Source organism: Plutella xylostella, chromosome 28 (genome assembly GCF_932276165.1).
Source record: "Plutella xylostella chromosome 28, ilPluXylo3.1, whole genome shotgun sequence".
In the NCBI taxonomy this organism is placed as follows: domain Eukaryota; kingdom Metazoa; phylum Arthropoda; class Insecta; order Lepidoptera; family Plutellidae; genus Plutella; species Plutella xylostella.
This window is the reverse complement of record NC_064008.1, coordinates 992927-1006314: the sequence shown is the minus strand read 5'-3', so window position 1 is coordinate 1006314 and position 13388 is coordinate 992927. Positions and strand designations below refer to the sequence as shown.

At 38.2% G+C, this 13388-nt stretch overlaps 2 protein-coding genes and 1 long non-coding RNA gene across 3 annotated transcripts; 2 read left to right on the top strand and 1 right to left on the bottom strand.

Annotated features, from left to right (window-relative positions):
• Nucleotides 1–187: 187 nt before the first annotated feature.
• Nucleotides 188–2497, top strand: LOC125490925. The gene is made up of 2 exons (XR_007267972.1): nt 188–431; nt 2375–2497. It is a non-coding gene; the product is annotated as an uncharacterized LOC125490925 (long non-coding RNA).
• A 2162-nt stretch (nt 2498–4659) lies between these two features.
• On the top strand, nt 4660–8421 carry LOC125490882. The gene is made up of 3 exons (XM_048631283.1): nt 4660–4801; nt 5312–5487; nt 7770–8421. The coding sequence occupies exons 1-3, from the start codon at nt 4694–4696 to the stop codon at nt 8287–8289; spliced, it is 804 nt and encodes a 267-aa protein (XP_048487240.1). The 5' UTR covers nt 4660–4693; the 3' UTR covers nt 8290–8421.
• Nucleotides 8422–8444: 23 nt separating this feature from the next.
• Nucleotides 8445–13228, bottom strand: LOC125490883. The gene is made up of 4 exons (XM_048631284.1): nt 13084–13228; nt 12711–12887; nt 12352–12417; nt 8445–8771 (listed from the first exon to the last, which is right to left on the bottom strand). The coding sequence occupies exons 1-4, from the start codon at nt 13132–13134 to the stop codon at nt 8529–8531; spliced, it is 537 nt and encodes a 178-aa protein (XP_048487241.1). The 5' UTR covers nt 13135–13228; the 3' UTR covers nt 8445–8528.
• Between the last annotated feature and the right edge of the window lie 160 nt (nt 13229–13388).

The window sequence follows — 13388 nt, the reverse complement described above, 5'->3', positions numbered from 1 at the left end:
CATGAAGAAGAAGCCTTAAAGGAAATATCCTTCAAAACAAAGACAAACCTTCTTTTACCATTGTTGTAGTCCTATGGCACCCCAGAGGTGTCATAAAATCTGCCACCTATCTATGTTTAAACCACCTATGTCTGGTCTCGCTCCAGCTAAGTCCAGTGGCTAACAATATATACCTACTAACAATAATAATAAGATAAACCTTCCTATACTATCATAATGTCTGTAACCTAAACCCCATGATATCTACTAACCAGAATTTTGGTATTTGTAGGTTTTTACTGCGTTGCAACTGGCTCCAGACTGGAATTTATAACCAAGACTAAATATTCAAGTGCCTATGTGAAGTACCTACTTAACAACAAGTTGTATTAAGATCTTATGAAGTTAATACCTACATAAGAAACTAAATTGGCATATCATTCTGCTACTGAGTAAGTCACTTAAGCTGATTTCAATTTATTTGTAGCAAAAAAGATATGAAATACTACCCTAGCACAAACACTTTAATTTTATGATGCACTGACAGTATGAAAAATAATTTACTTGGCTTGCTTATCTAGATTCTATATCTATAAAATATTATTTGATTCATCTGTTTTCTAAGTACCTTAGGATTAAACTGTAGTGCTGCGGTGGGTATCTTTTGTAGTTAAAAAAATATACCTATGCTGGCTCAATCTCCACCTACTACAGAAACAAGACTATATCTATTCTTGGACCAACAGAACGCCTATCTCAGCTATTGGAACACCCAGGCTTGCTGCTCCATTTTACTCGAGAGCTAGGCTGGCTGAGCTAAAATTAAGGGGATATGTACAAAGGTTCCACTCAAGAGAGCCACGTACAGGAGCTTCGCCACCTCTCAGAATAGAATAGAATAGAAAATCTACTAAATAAAGTTGTATCAATACCTTGATAGTACAGTCAGCAATAGATATTTATAATAATAAATAATAAACTTTTTATTTCAGCAAAAGCCATATTTTGTTAGTAACAATTAAACTTAACCTATGTTAGTGTAATAAAAAGACAATCTTAGGACTACATAAACAAAAAATATTAGATATTACTATTTACAAGCTATATAAAAGTATTTACAATTTCCCCAATACCCTATTCACCCAATGCTTCAATATGCTACCATCCGTTCTTCCTGCAATGACCTCTAGCATGCCGTTGGTGCTGGCGCGCACCCTGTACATGAGCGACGCTACCTTTTTGCGCATAATTGCATGGAAGCCATCAGTATGTGCTTCCGCAAACATACCGGATGCACTGCAGTGGCGAGGCAGCCCCAACAACATCCTAAAGGCATTGTTATATTGAACTCGCAGAGCGCTGAGAGCCTTTTGCGTATATTTGACCCACAGGCTGCCCGTGTAAAAACATTGACAATAGGATTTAAAAAGTGTAATTTTTACTTCACGTGAGCATCGAGCAAACCTGCGGGCCAACATATTCGCGCGGGCTGCCAGCGCCCTGCGCTCCCGTTCAATATCATCATCATCATGCAGGTCTTCATTGACAATATGCCCGAGGTACTTAAAGCTAGATACCCTTTTCAACGGCTGACCATACAATTTTATGGGTATATTGAATTCAGTAGCCTTATTTCTAGTTTTAAAAACCATAAGCTCGCTTTTTTTAACATTATATAATAGGCCATGCGTAAGAGCATACCTCTCACAAATGTTCAGTAGCCTGCTCAGTCCGTTGATTGAAGGGCTCAGCAGAACCATGTCATCTGCGTAACTGATGTTATTCATGCTCTTACCATCCACATAGCATCCTGCATGTGTTCTGCTGAGCTCATCAATCAGGCTGTCAACATAAACATTGAACAGTAAAGGGGAAGATAACCCACCCTGTCTCACCCCACAGTCAAGCTTGTACCTGTCAGAATGCTCTGTACCCCATCGAACCTTATTCATTTGGTTTTGGTACCAAAATCTTAAGATATGTACTACCTCGTGAGGCACATTAAGCTCTCTACATTTCTCCCACAGGATATCATAGGACACCAGATCAAAGGCCTTTGATAAATCTAAAAAACAAGCAAATACACTTGTTTTTCTATCTGTATAATATTTGACTGTGTGCTTGGGGGCCATTTATGCCACCACAGCAACAAAAATTTAATCCTCATGGGTGGAATAATAATATTTTATCAATACTTATTAACTTAAGTATTACTTACCTTAATATTAGTTATCCTTATTTTTCATGTTACATAAATATTACCTATCAATTGTCATAATATCTAAGGGCTTGCGTTGGGGTGGCATACATATATCTTTGGCTGACTGTACAATATATTATTATTATATCCTAACCTATAGAATTACTATTAATCTATATTTCTATCTTATTTCAGATAATCAGAAAGCAGTTTTTTAGCTAATAGAAGAGAAGCTTATGCTTGATATTTCAGAACACTGATAATAATTGTGATGTGATTTAATATATGATACTTAATAAACACAAAATACAGCAAAAACCATGTTTCATTTCATTATTGAAATGTTGATGTTGCACTTGACTAAGAGGTCATTCATGATACTATTGATTTATAAAGGCTTGATAGGAAGTATTCCTTCTTAAGAGTCCGGCAATGATAACATTGCAACATGGAAGAAATTGTATAAGTAACATTGTAAGTTGTACTTTTAATATATGGATACCTACCATATCCTCCTCATTCCTTAGCAGACTTGAGGCCCTGTATACTTACTTTTACCTGTTGCAATGTAATACCCTTGTAATCACCTACTGAGTAGAGTGGCAAGACAGTACTCTTGGCTGATCTTAAACCATTCCGTTCACAATTTAACAGTGCTCAGCGGAGGACACTGTCTCGGGCCGCTCTACTTGGTGGTGTAATCAGGGTGTTAGCATTATCTGCTTTATGAAGATTAGGTAGACACATTTTTTATGTTTAAAGCAGGGTTTACTTACATGATAACATTGTGTTTTTACATAAGCAGACACTTGGTCCATGCATAATGTTACAACTCTTATTACTAGTTATTACTGCTTTTTCTTAGAACTGCTTTAAACATAAAGAATAAAAAATAAAACAGCCGCATTCAACTTTTAATATGATTAATACATTACGAGTAATCGTTTATAGAGTTTACAATGCATGAGTCTAATAAGTACACACCTAAACTATGATCACTTACGACTTACGAACTTTTGGATTTCGATATGATTATGGAATTGTATTAAGCAAACCCGGTTGAAAGCACGATCTTAGAGTATCTAAGATCGTGCTTTCAACCGGGTTTGCACTTATTATTCAGAAATATTATCACGGTACAAGATATTTTCAGTATTTCACTGTAATTGTAGGTTATGTTGAGTATTTTTTCAATAAATTTCCGCCTTGAGTTAAAACTTTCACAAGATATTTCCTTGGCTATACGGTGACACGCAACGTCTTCTTCTTCTTTCTGTAAACAATGATTGATAGTTTAATATCTATAACTTTGTAACAAATTATCGTAATATTTTATCGGTCTATTTTATAAATCGAGTCGATCTGAGTCTGCAACTTAACCACTCCATCAGAATACTATACTTACGTCATATTATTATGTATTTAGTGCACAAATATCTATTTAAATAAGGAAAATCCATTTGTAATTTTGTTTTATCATTGTTATTGTATGTTGTATGAATGAAGTGGAGGGAGTGTTTTCACAGGTTCACAGAGTGTTTTGATTTTTAGTTTGAATGCGTTCAAAAGCCCCTAATTTCATATTTTAACGTTTACAAAGTTAAGTTTTTGTGAATAATAAGTAAAAAATGGCATGAGTGATGACTTTAACCTAGTGTTTAATAAGTATTTTAATTAATATTTTACTAACATTGAAAAAATAAAAACATAATATGGACTGATGATTACCGGATTTCTTATTTCAAGCTTCGCTAGTACTTCGAACGCACACCAATTTTTTCCTTGTCAGAGCGAGAAAAAACACAAGATCTTATACAATTTTATAGAGCGACATCTCTTTCTTTCACCTCTATTGAAATACGGAACGCAACATCGGCCTGATATCGGCTTACTTCGGCTACCGTTTCAAAAATAATCACTAGTCGTTTCTTGATATATTTTCTACGTTGTCCCTGGTCCGCGGCTCAGTCAAAACCGAGGTGGTGGTACCAACTGAATCGGCCTAAATTTTTCAACTGAGTTTTAATTGGCTTTTTTGGATAGCGACTATTAATCGCTGGGAGTAAGGCTGCTGGACACATTTTGTCGAATTTGGAGGATGTTTACGCTCGTGCAGCGTCTATGACGAGTATGTAACATTGTACAAATTGTAATAATTCATTTTTTATCAGTACCAACGCTTCATTTATCGATAAATCTAGGTTTAAAGCCCAAGTCGAACATTGTTTACATATCGCTGGTTGTAGGTTTGGGCTGGTTTAAGTTGAGTCAAACCATAACATTTTGATACTTGAAGTTATATTTTTTGTTTACTTACAAAATTCCCATTCTGTAACTCTGCTGTATTTCTTAACTTAAGGGTAGTTTCAAATAAACATTTTTTATTTTATTTTATAGGAGTATCGGATAGTACCGTCTGGCATATTTCAAAAGAGGGCTTTATGTCTACTTCCATGCTTTGAATATAATAACATTCTGTTTTATTCCCCTCTTCTCCCCCCAGTGGCAGTGGCGATGACGTCAGAGCCGGACTCGTGTTCGGAAGAGGAGCCGGACAGCGAGATGCTCAGCGACGACCCGAGTTTCCAGGACAGTGATGACGAGAGACAGATGCGGGCACAGGTGAGGAACTACCATTGTGGCTGGATTTACTAGCCAAGTGTTCTAGTGTCAAAGTCGACCTCTTCTTGCCTTCTAGTTTAAACATTAGCCTCTCCCCCATCCATGTGTTGAAGTCGACCATTCCCTCCCTCTTAGTGTCGATGTCGACCGCTCCCCACATTCTAGTGTCGACGTCCAAAGACAACGTAGTGACGTTTTGTGGAGATTGAGGCAATAGTTGTGGGAATGGTGAGGGAAGATCTTGCAGCCCAAGATCCAGACCCATATTTCATTTCATAGGAATGTTGAAAAGAAGAAGGGTGTCAGCTGCCTACATACCAAATTTCATCAAAATTTCCCCAGCCGTTTTCCCATGAAAGAGTAACAAACATCTTTACTCAAAAACTTTCGCGTTTAGGCTCTAGACAGACGGACCGCATTTCAACTGCAATCAAACACTCAGTTGACACGACTCGTCCTTCATATTAGTACGATATGGAAGATCTTCAACTAATCCTTTCCCGTCCCCAGTCGGACCTACCCCCCGGCCTGCCTCTCCGAGCGCCCCGCAAGTTGTTCTCCAACTGCCGCGAGCGCTGGCGCCAGCAGAACGTGAGTGGAGCCTTCGCCGAGCTCCGGAGACTCGTGCCCACGCACCCGCCCGACAAGAAGCTGTCTAAGAGCGAGATATTGAGGGTCGCTATCAGGTACGAGTACCATAGAATAGAATATGACTTTATTGAACACTAGCTGTTCCCGCGAGGGTCTTTACCATATGTATACCAAATTTCATTCAAATCCGTTCAGTAGTTTTGGCGTGAAAGAGTAACAGACAGATAGACAGACAGACAGACACAGTTATTTTCGCATTTATAATATTAATATACAAGCTGTTCCCGCGCGTTTCGCTTCGCCTTAAAAGTTTTCCTGTGGGGATTCGGGGATAAAAAGTAGCTTATGTTCTTTCCCAGGGTCTTGACCGTATGTATACCATATTTCATTCAAATCTGTTCAGTAGTTTTGGCGTGAAAGAGTAACAGCCAGACAGACACAGTTACTTTCGCATTTATAATATTAGTTTGGATTTGGATAACATAGGTCAGACATACAAAAAGATAGTTGTCGACTACAACAGGTAAGTAAACTCTGGAGTTTTGTGACGCTGTTACTCTCCTTTCTAAGACCAAGGTTGGTAACAAACACAAAGACTAGTCATTAGAAATTTTAGGAAACTACCTCAGTATCTTGTTCAGAGAGGCAGGTATATTTATAAACAAAAGCTAAGAGTGGATATTGAATAGAAACCCGAAATCTCAGGCAATCGCAGGAAGATACAATTAAATGAATATAACCTAACCTAAATTTTTGTGGCTATGTGAATGAGAACTGTGTCTGACACAGGGTTATAGCGCCGCTCTTCTTTTGAGACTTTTCTTACAACTATTATAGGTTTTTTATCTGTGTCCACCCCAGCGACTGTCACATCTTTTCTGGCAGACATAATTTTATTTTATTTTATTTATTTTATTTTATTTTATTTGGAAAGCTAACAACTTTAAGTACAAAGATATAAACATTATATTAGGTATCATATGAGTTAATAACAAGCTTTCACATATAATTACAAATATAGGTACTAAGTAGGAGAGCGTAGTTTATGACAAAGTTTGCACAAACACATACCTACGTTACAAATTAAAAGCTACGTAAGTACCTACTAACGTAGGTTAAAACAACGTCACGTTATGAGAAAAAGTAAGAAAAAAAAAAAATTATTATAAAGGTAAGATGCTCTAGAAGTTATATGCTATGACTACAATTATGTAAGTAATCGGGTCTGTAAACCACTACGGCTATTGGTAGATTTTATATTTCGGTAAATTACCTACACAAATATATTAAATAAAATAAAGTAAATGTTACTGTTGAATGGATGCCACGAAAGTTCTAATAACGTATTTCTTTAACGAATCGATGCCACTACAAAAGATATCTAAATCAGTTTCGCTAGACAGATTATTAAAAGTGCTGCACGCCCTAAGAATATATGAATTCTTTCTGTAGTTGGTACTAACAGAAGGAACGAAAAATACTTTATTATTCCTAAATTTGCGAGCGGGTACATTAATATTGATTTTTCTAAGTAACGAGGGACAGTCACAAGATCCTCTGATTATTTTTATGAGTAAAATTATGTCAGATATTATTCTGCGCAGATGCAGTGGCAGCAGATGGAATTTGGCACATCTCTGTTCATAAGTCATATTAACGGATATATTAAATTTGAATTTAAGATATCGTGTGAATTTTCTTTGTATCTTTTCAATTCTATCAGAGTATGTTTCATAATTAGGATTCCAGACCTGGCAAGCGTATTCCAAATGACTCCGTACATACGAACAATAAAGTAGTTTAACCGTTTTCATGTTTTTAAATTTTTTTGATGATCGCATTAAAAAACCCAATGCTTTAGATGCTTTACTCACGATGTCATCGATGTGTTTATCAAACAGCAGCTTACTGTCGTGAGTAACACCCAGATCACGCATATTAGATACTCGAGTAAGATATTGATTTTTAACACTGTAATTTGTTGAAAAAGGTGATGGTTTTCGCGTAAATGTCATAAAATAACATTTGGAGACGTTTAAATCTAGTTTATTACGCTCACAATAAATGTCAAGTCTATTTAAATCTTGTTGTAAAAGTAATGCATCCGACTCATTATTGACAACCCTGTAAACTTTCATGTCGTCAGCGAAAAGCAAATGATGGGAGTGTTGAAAGCAACTATCAATATCTGTTATGAAAATTACAAAGAGGAGGGGTCCTAAAAGAGATCCTTGGGGTACTCCTGATGGTATGCATCGCCAAGAAGATGTGTATCCATTCAACACTACTGCTTGGGACCTGTTATGCACGTAGGAGGTAAACCATCGAAAATCTTCCCTTTGTCCATATATGTTCATTATGTATATTCTTATTACAGATACATCGGTCTTCTATGCGAGGTGCTCGAGTGGCAGAAAGCGCATTCCATCTCCACTAACAAAGAGAACAACTCCTTAGCAATCAAATGCGAATCACCTCTTAGCCCATCGCAGAACCTACGCAGGAAGTACAAACGACCTTATTGCAATGATGATGAAGGTCCAAAACCGAAAATTTTTCTCGAAGGCGCTAACGACTTTCCGAAATTCGGCAACGAGGAAAATGAAGATGGTTCGCTCTTCAGACGCTACCAAAGTCGAGTGGTCCAAAACAAAATGGAGCACTATAGGTTCCTCAGAAGCTCTTACTATTTCCCAAGATGGCGCCATCCCCTGCCGTTAAGGAACTTGACAACTGACAGGAATGGAAACAACTTGCTCATGATCGCTCCAGCGCAAAATGGGACGAGCAAACCAGATAATGGGGTTGTGAAGTATTGCAACGGAACTGCAGATCTTGATAAGTCTCTAGATAAAGACAAAGGTGACAATAAGGATGGGATGAACAAAATGACTTAGTTTAAGTCAATATTTTTTGCAATACTATAATTTAACCGTGTTTACCGACATATAATTTAAGAGTGTTTTTTTATTTATTGTACCGATATTTTGTTATTAAAACGTAGCTATAGATTGTTAACAATATTATTAAAAATTAAAATACTTAACACAAATTGGGGTTTGGAGTTTTAATGTTACTTTGAGGAAATTTTAACTTATATAGGAGTTTTGAATTATCGCATTTTTATTGACTAATCTTATCCTTGCATTCTGTAAACGTATCCTTGCAATTTTAACTTCATATAGGGCCTGCGTTTAGGCTTTTCAGTCGGATCAGAAGCATCTATTATCGTCCTTCTAGGATCAAAGTCGACCTCTCCCCCGCTTCTAGTGTCGACGTCGACCTCTTCCCCCCTTCTAGTGTCGAAGTCGGACACGATGAGTTGTCCCGGCAGCAGCGGTCCCCCGGACACCGTGTACATCTGCACTGGACCGCCATGCTGGAACAGTTCAAGTGGTTTCAGTTCATCGGTTGGTGGACCCCAACAAAAGCAAGCTTGTGCAGAGAGAGTTGTCGGGTAAGTGGGCGACCCGACTGTCAGATGTTTTCAAGCTGCCCGAAGGCCTCTGACTAGGTTTAACGACTGCTGCCGAAGCAGCAACTGGGACCCACCGCTTAGCGTGCTGTCCGAAGCACGGAAGCGTCCAGAAAAGAAAAACTTGAAATCGGTCACCCATCCAATGGCTGGCTGTGCCAGTAGTTGCTTAACCTCAGTGATCAGTTACGATCACTGAAGCCAGCTCGACTACGGACGCTACGGTGCCTAATGGTATCAGTTATGCCACGGAAATAAAGAAATACTCAAGTAAGAAGTACAATGGCAGGTTCCCTTCCAGGTTTCCGACTTATTCGGAATGACAGAACAGGTATTGGAGGAGGAGGAGTGGCTATCTACCTTCGTGCTCACATTCCTTTCACTGTTATTAGTATGTCCGCTCAACCCCCTCCACTAAATTCCGCTGAACATTTGTTTATTGAGGTTACACTTTCGCAACAAAAAGTCTTCCTTGGAGTCTATTATTGTCCCACTCTCCGTTTTAATTTCTTTCCTTCATTCGAGAAACTCCTCGAAGACTTTACTTCCGTATACTCTCATATAATTTTAATGGGTGATTTTAACACCTGTCTCCTCAAAAAGATTCCCGTTCTTCTTCTCTAGAATCAATTCTAAACGCAAGCAACTTAAATATCCTTCCTCTTAATGCTACGCATCACCTCCCTAACTGTACCCCTTCTCTGCTCGATCTTACAATAGTCTCATCAAGTAATCATGTTGCAAAATTTGGCCAATGCAGTGCTGATGCCTTTTCACATCATGACTTGCTTCATCTTTCTTATAAAATTCGCCCACCTAAAGCTAAGCCGAGAATACTTATGCAGCGATGTTTTGGTAGTATGGATGTAGAAAAGCTTCGGTCTGATGCTGAAAATTTAGATTGGGGATCAGTCTTGAGCGCCAACACAGTTGACAGTAAAGTAGAGCTTCTCAACTCCTTTTTGGTAGACCTGTATGACAGACATGCTCCAGTCAGAGCTGTTAAAATGAAACACTTGCCGGCTCCTTGGCTTACCGATGATATAAAAGCTTTAATGCACCGTAAAGCATCATCTAAGTGTCGGTACAAGTGCAATCCTACAGAGCGCAACAAGCACAAATATTTGTTGGCACGGAATCGCTGCAACAAGGCGTGTAGGGACGCTCAACGACGCCATATTCACGAATCGGTAGAAAATGGGGATCCGGTTAAAGTCTGGAAATTTCTAAAAACCTTAGGAGTTGGAAAATCTCAGCACAACGCGTTACCCAGAGATATTAACAAAGACTCCTTAAATCAACACTTTTCCTCATCATCGGCCCTCAGTGGCTCCACTAAATCAGACACACTTGCTCGTCTCTCATCTTTGCCTACTCCCAATTATTCCCCTTTTGTTTTTAGCCAATTCAGTGAATGTGATGTTAAGAAGAACATAGTATCCATTACCTCGAATGCAGTTGGAAGCGACGGTGTTAGTCGAAATATGATCATCCCCATTATTGATGTCGTCACTCCCATAATAACTCACATATTTAACTTCTCCATTGATGCAGAAACCTTTCCCATTATATGGAAAGACGCACAAATCACCCCTATTCCCAAAAAGTCCAACCCCTCCTCATTCTCAGACTACCGTCCCATCTCAATCCTATCTTTCCTTTCTAAGGTGTTTGAGCGCCTTGTGCATCATCAATTAAATTCCTTTCTTTCCCAAAACAATATCCTGAACCCCTTCCAATCCGGTTTTCGCTCTGGTCACAGCACCGTTACTGCATTAATTAAGATAAACGACGACATCCGTTGGGGCATGGAAAAAGGTGAGCTTACTGTGTTAACACTGCTTGACTTCAGTAACGCCTTCAACACCGTTGACTTCGATATACTGCTTGGAATACTGAGTTCACTTAACATATCTCCTGAAGCTGTTGGCTGGTTTCATAGTTACTTGCGTGGTCGCCGGCAGAGGATACGCATTGAAGATACCTTTTCAACTTGGTGTAGCACCAATGCCGGAGTCCCGCAAGGTGGCGTCTTATCTCCTCTTCTCTTCGCTTTGTTCATAAACGGCATATCTCAAACCATTTCATGTTCCTACCACTTGTACGCAGATGACCTTCAAATATATTGTCATTCGCCTCCACAAGAGCTACATAACGCCATATCGATGGTGAACTCTGACCTCGATAGGATCTCTGACTGGAGCAAATGTCATGGGCTTACGGTCAACCCCAAAAAGACTCAAGTGATACTGGTTGGCAGCTCGAGACTGAAATCCAAAATTGACTGGCTTCAACTACCCCCGATTACTTTTGACGGTGTTAATATCCCTTTTGCCGATAAAGTGAAGAATCTGGGTATTCTCATCGACACCAACCTAACCTGGGTGCCACAGATCTGTGAAGTCAGTCGGAAGATTTTTGCATCCTCTGCCAGCCTGAGAAGACTGCGTAACTTTCTACCTACCGCTACTAAAATCTCGCTTGCACAAACTCTTTTACTTCCCATTCTCGACTACGCCGACGCCTGCTATTCAGATATCACCCAGGAGCAACTGAATAAACTTGAGCGCCTTCAAAATTTCTGCATACGGTTCATATTTGGTTTACGTAAATATGACCGCATATCCGAATATCGCAATAAACTCAAGTGGCTCCCAATTCGCCTTCGCCGGAATGCTCATATTCTCTCTTTACTCTACTCTGTGCTGTTCAATCCCTCAACTCCAGCGTACCTCAAAGAGCGTTTTATCTTCAAAAACCATCCCGACAACAGACCAATGAGATCATCACAAATGCGTCTATTAGATTTCCCATCACATAGTACGGAATTTTACAGTACCTCATTTACGGTTACAGCTATAAGACTTTGGAATGCATTACCTGTTAATATCCGTTTTGCGAAGACAGATATAGCATTCAAAAAACAGGTAAAAGAACATTATCTTTCCTCCATCTTGCTTTAGTACCTCTATATTATATAATCTTTGTAACTATTTCCTCTATCTTTGAGTATATTATGTATGTATGTATTTAAGTATTTATTATTAAAACTGAATGTTTACTACATCATTTGTACACCTTCCTCATTTATTCTTTTAGTCTCTCCTCCACCCAAAGGTTGCCTGGAAGAGATCGCTTTTAGCGATAAGGCCGCCTATTGCGTTGTATTCACTGTATTATAAATTGTTATTTGTGTTCTGTTTAGTCAATAAAGTAGTATTCTATTCTATTCTATTCTATTCTAATGGCAATACTCTAGCTATTTTGCAGTATTCGTAGGCAGGTTGTTGCAAAAGCGGTGTAAGGAGAAAGGGGTGACCCAGGAACAGTTTTGAATAGTATAGAAATATAAGCGTTTTTTGATGTTCACTGAAATTTGGTTGTTCTTCTGACTTTTGCTACAGCCTTCGAATGAGCTACGAATATGACATAATATGATTTTCTTACAAACTGAAAATGTAATTTTGATGTTTAGATAACTCACCGGATTCGTGGGGGGATAAGGGGGGCGTTTTATTTTATTTTCCCGTAATCCTGCTGCTTGTGCCATCTGAAAACATTTTAGGTTTTTAGAACTAAGTACAATATATATTACCATACTACAATAAAATATAAATATAATAGAGGATAGGTAGCGAGCTTTTTGAGAATAAATCATTCTCAAAAAGCTCGCGACCTATCCTGTGAGTAAAAATGAATGTAGGTAATAGCGAAAACCGTGTGCGCTTGCGAGTCACCCCTGACTACCCTTTCGGGTATTACAGTTTTGAGAAATTGAGCATATCAATAATAAATAAATATGTGGGGAAATTATTATGTAAGGATGGAAAGTGATAGTGTTACCCGTAAAAACATAGTTCCAAGGTTTTGCAGTTTTTTTTGCTGTTGTTCCTCAAGGTTCGCATTCAGGCCCTCGTTGGATTGGATCGCGCCGTCATCGCCATCCACTGCATATGTAGAAACTCCGTCGCCACTGCTGATTCCTCTTTGTAATAGTTGATCCACGCTGTATAATGTATCCTGAAAAGATCAATTTGAACTACTTATACTATAATTTTAAATTCTGGTAGGTATCTGTTTTAATAAACTATGGCTACTTTGTATCCTCAAATTCCCACTAAAAAACCTAGTATTACTTATATTATATATTATATTGTGTACAAATAAAGAATATTCTATATTTATCTATCTATGTATATTAAAAGAACTATTATACCTGAGCGGTTATAATAACAAATAGCCATGGCAGTAGCACAAGGACCTCCATTTTCAAAGACTACACTAAGAGTGGTACAGTAAAGTTTATCAAAAATTAATTGTTATTTTTATCGATAGACATTTATTAAGATAGTATTAATTGATTTTCTATATATACCCACTGCGCAGTAAGAATGATTGCTTCTTTTTTACCTAGTAGATAAGTAAGTACATATACATACAGTGAAACTATTAATTCATGAAATTAATGTTTGAGGAACTAAAATTTTCAGGAGCCTGGCACCATTAGAAAAGAAACATAAA